Here is a 5,246-nt window from a genome sequence, read left to right as displayed (position 1 = left end):
TTAAGATATCAAGTCACATTATTTCGATTAGATGTTTGACATTGACATTCTTTCTTATTCTTATCACTTATCAGTACAAGGTCTCTTTTTATACTACATAATTACAAACACTACGTGACAGTAATACAACCAACCCAACCAAGTACTAGGCAATGTGTGGATGTGTAAACAAACAAACATTACTATAAGATCGTTAATAATACAAACATCACTGATATAGTTAGTATTAAAGACTCAAGAACTAAGAGAGAGGGCTTCGACCCTAGAAAGCTTGAACTTGCGAGGTTTCTTCGAGTTGAGAGGCTCAAACACAATCACTGTATCTGGTTTTACTGCAATTTCCTTAAATTCAGAAGAGGAAGAACCATCTGATCTATAGTCTCGAAGTGAGTACATAATTTGAGTTCTCGACCTCCCTGAAAAAATTTCATTGCACAAAACGCATTATTTACTTTTTTCGTTTCTGAGGGAAACACTAGCACTTAGCTTCCATGGTTAGCAATAAACAGGTTTCTCAACAAAATAAAAATATAGGTCACTGAAATTGGCAAAATAAAAAATTAAAGATATCGTTTTTTTCTTCTTACTCAGTTTGTGATTCATTCTTTGCTTGTATTGTATAGTTGAATACTTGAGCATTGAATTTGTACTTGCCAAAATAACAGTACTTAAGATATATTTGATAATTGAGGGTATTTTAGTGCTGCATTAGAACTGTGCTGGATGAGATGTTTGTAATAAGTGGATAATAATTGTTTAGGGCTATTTTGTGAGGGTTAGGGGATTTATGTTTTTCAAGAGGCTTTATTTGTTGTTATTTGTATTTTGTTTTGTCTTAAAAATAGTCCTGCTATACTAGTGACATTATGTACTATAGCTTTTGAAAAAGTAAGGAAAGCCAGTACCCCCGCTAGTAGTTTTTTTTTTTTTTTTTAAAAAAAAAAAGTTGTTAAATGAAGGAGTATTGCAAACTATAGGCTCAACAGCATGAGTTTGATTGATTGCTCAATGTTGGAGGTCTAATTGGGGCCTAAATTTGATTGAAAAGTTTGATCTGAACAGCTGAAGAGCGGTTACCAGTCACAATAATTTTGTAATAGAACTGTAATTAATGAAGGGAAATAAGTACCTAAGCCAAAAAGAGATGCCTTTTGGACAATGATACGGCTGACTTTTGATCTCTTGATAGATTTCAAGGCTGCCATGTCACCTTGATGCCCCTTAAATTCTATAAATTCACCTAGCATACTCCTGTTCCCATTTAGTTCCAACCTACAATATCATAAGAAAAGACAATTTAATGAAAGTCTTTCATTTATATAACATGATGAAGGCATATTATTAGTTGAGTAGTCAGATCAGGTAGAGGGAAGTATTTTTTAGATGATTTTATTTTAATTTGAATGATTAAATGTGTATAATTTTTACCAATAGTGGTCAGGTAACTCGTATATTTTTTATGAGGATTAATGTAGTACGATAAGTCATTTGAAGACTTGGTTATTAGAGCAAAAGACTGTCATTCTTGTAATTACAGCAGAAACAACAAACATAAACAATCTAACATTATAACTGGATCGTTATTACCAGACAAAACGATATCATAACATATTATGTGTCAAAATATAATGTACACCCTTGCAAATTTAATATTATTAAATATAGTAGAACTAGGGTGTTCTTAAGGTCACCAAGCTCTTTCATGAGCTTAATTCCAAAACCTATCGGATTGACTTCAAACAACGAATCAAACCGTTCAAATCGATCTACTTAACGAGTGATGTGTTTACATGTCAATTTCAAATTTTTGATTTAATTTAGTATAAATTCAAGCGGTCCAAAATCGATGAAAAATGAACACATCAAAATTAACTTATAAACCTTCTTTTTTTTAGTCAGCAAAAAAAAAAGAAAAAAAAAAGAGAGAGACAAAGAAAAAAGTTGCCAGGGTGAATGGAATAATTCACAGTTTATTAAACGATTACTGTCATGAGGCAAAATCAGTAACCTCAAAAGAAATTTTACAATAAAAAGAAACATCAAGGCATGTTATGTTGGGACCCTTAGAAGAAAATGGGGAAGTAATGGATATGGGGCAAATTTGCCGTTTTTCCTTATTGAATATACAAATTCTCCCTTAAAATTCCAACGTAATGGTTAAGTATATGAGAAATCGTTACCTGTCCCACATCGGAGAGGAGCTGAGAATAAAATTAATATTTTGATGTAATGCATCTTGATTGTCTCCTTTTCCACCAGAAAATGCACTTTTAACCCAGTTAAATTTTCCAGCCCCTGAATCAGGCTTAAGATCTCTCCATTTGTCATGTGTCAAAACCTCTGTCTGTTGCCCAATTGATGGAAACACTCTACGAGTATGACAATAATTAATTAAGTGTACAATTTACGAGACTTCTTGGCATAAGCACCTGATATACGTAGTATTCCAAGGTCTACATATCTTTAAGACTGTTTAATGGTAATGGCCCACATCCAAAATGATGTTCAAAGTGTGTGGAGATTACAAGTTCATCATTGATTTTTGTTTTGTTTCTTCATATCGAACCAAATAAAAAGAACAACAGAAGTTTTCTTCTTTTTTTGGTATAAATCAGACAAAAACCCAACATGTTATTATTTGCAATTAGGTTTACACCATTCTAGTGTTATTTGCTGAAACTCTAAACTGACAAAAAAGAGGTTGTATTGGCCCATTACTGTAACACCAACTCACAATTTTGGCTTCTTTTTTTTTTTTTTTTGGGTTACTGTTAATACATAGTACGCTTAACACCACTATAAAATTGCATAATATTAAAATAAGTAATTTCTGATAACATACATGCAATAGGGATTGGGAAGAATAACTCGACCAATGATAAGCCCTTTTGGTAGAGAGGCTCCTCTTTGTTCCAAATATGATTGGAGGGTTGTAATTTGACCACTGAGCTCCAGTACCTACAATAATTAGCAATAATATAAGAGCAACAATTCAAGCCAAAGTGAATAAAGTAAATTATTTAGAGAACAGAAAAAATATTCACAGGATCAGGATGAGTTTCGGTCTTATGTTTCTTGTCACTTATACAAGTCCAGTTCCCTTCCTTGTCTACTTGGACATATCCTGAGAAGTTTCTCACGGCCACCACCAATATTTCCCTGACAAATGGTTTAAATCCAATAAGAGAGAATTATGAAGGAAGATAAGACCTTTTTTATCTTCTCTTTCTTTCTCTTTTGGGTTGACAATTTACGCCCAATATGAAACTGCATAGTTATATTTGCAATGTTATGTACAATTTTCTGGTCATTCATAAAAATCAGAAGTTGAAAGGAAGGGCTAAGTCCACTAAAAGGGACCAAATGCCCTCTATTTTTTTTAATATAAATTTTCTGAAATTGCCTAGCAAAAGTAAGTGAACATTTTGTCAGTAAAAATTAGATGACCAAGTAATTCCTAACTTCAAATTAAATTTGATATTTTTTATCTTACATTGATTTATGGTAATACATGACCTAATGTGATCACCATTTTAAGAAAAAGATGTATATAGTAACAGGATGGGTGAAAGTCCCAACTGTCAAACCATTTTCCATTCCACTAAACAAAATAGCTGTGTTTTATTTCAGAATGGCATCAACACATGTAGAATAGGATGAAGAAAGGTAGGTTGTCTTGGCAAATACACAAAAACTTGGTCAAAATTTGGAAAAGTCCTAATGAAATGGGTATGAAGTCAAATTACACCAAGCTAGTACCTTTCAGCACCGCCAGTATGGACCACTCATAACATCGATACAATATATGGGGGGCTCAAATGCCCTTCGAATTCAGATCTCCTAAAGTAACTCAAATTTTGAGTTTAGATCCGAACCGTCCGATCAGCTTGGCAGGAATATTAAAGTGGCCCCGTGCATTCCATCTTGGGCTGGATTGGCCAGGATTCTGATCAGACGGTCCGGAACTAAACTCAAATTTTGAGTTACTTTAGATATGATGATCTATGTCACTTTTTGTATCCACATATAGTTAATTTGTTTGGTTATTTAAGTTTTGACAATTTTGCTACAGAGATAAAAAAATTGGATGCAGAAAGAATGGAGGCATTTAAACCCTCCTCATCTCATACAATATATAAGAAGGAGATCAAATTATCAATGACTTATTGAACAAGTATTTCCAATCACAGGTTTTGGAGCCATACCAGTGAGATTAGATTAAAGACTGGACAAAATTACAAACCTTGGCTGATCTAGGCAAAGAAGAAAATAAGTTAGAAAAATAAAAAGAGGGTATAAAAGGCAAACTTTTTAGTTATGAGCACAATGTCTATGTGCTGACGGGTTCCAGAATCTGGATCAGGTATGCGGAGTCCGACGAAACATTTCCCTCCATACAGCTTTTCCAATCTGTGCAAATTAGCAAAAAGATTTGTAGTATGAGTTAGGATGAGATTTTCCCAATGAAGGGTTAATTAATTAGTAAATAGTAAATAGTAATAGTCTTGAGGGATGAGTAGGCAGATTTTCTTTAGTGAAAATCTGAGAGAACTTTGTACCAGTACAGGTAACAGGGATACAGCTTTACTAATGAGAAAACCAATTATTTTGTCAAATACATACCCAGAACAACATCCAATATAATAATCGATGGGAAGGGGTTGAGGAGACATCCAACAACTATACTATGACCAAAAACCAAACAAAAGAAGATTAAAGGGAAACCTGGAGGCGACCGTGAAGCACATGTCGGAATGAGAGCTGTCGATATCTCGAAAGTCGTCGACATCATCGCCGAGGAATCGTCGGAAAAGCTTGTAGAACACCAGACAGCACAGTATCTCCACCCACATCTCTCTCTCTCTCTCTTTTTCTTTCAGCCGCTAAATAGAAATTGCAATCAGTATCTATCTATCTATCTATCTATCTATCGGTTTTCACTGAACCGACCTCAGGAAAGGAATGAATATAGGATTAATAGGAAACGCGCCTCACGCTCACGGTCTCTTGCTTCGCCACCAAGGACCGGATCAACCAACTCCTTTCTCAAAATCCTCTCAAATTCATAATATCATATTGATATATCCCTCTAAAATCTAAAATTATAAAAACTCACCAATTTACTCAATTTACTGTATTTTCTATTAAAAATCATTTACAGTTATAAAGTAGCATTTTATTCTTTATAAAAAAATATTAAAATTATGTACCACATTTATAAGATAACTGTCCAGACTTCTAATTAG

General features: G+C 33.7%; 1 protein-coding gene across 1 annotated transcript; it reads right to left on the bottom strand.

The window, feature by feature from the left end:
- On the bottom strand, positions 1–5,032 carry LOC144551775 (plasma protein). Its single transcript, XM_078299881.1, has 7 exons — positions 4,726–5,032; positions 4,309–4,410; positions 3,045–3,159; positions 2,843–2,958; positions 2,181–2,369; positions 1,130–1,272; positions 1–416 (listed from the first exon to the last, which is right to left on the bottom strand). Exons 1-7 carry the CDS (start codon positions 4,851–4,853, stop codon positions 235–237), a joined length of 975 nt encoding a protein of 324 aa, XP_078156007.1. The 5' UTR covers positions 4,854–5,032; the 3' UTR covers positions 1–234.
- Between the last annotated feature and the right edge of the window lie 214 nt (positions 5,033–5,246).

Source organism: Carex rostrata, chromosome 3 (genome assembly GCF_964058835.1).
Source record: "Carex rostrata chromosome 3, lpCarRost1.2, whole genome shotgun sequence".
NCBI classification, from domain to species: domain Eukaryota; kingdom Viridiplantae; phylum Streptophyta; class Magnoliopsida; order Poales; family Cyperaceae; genus Carex; species Carex rostrata.
This window is presented reverse-complemented; position numbering and strand designations above follow the sequence as displayed.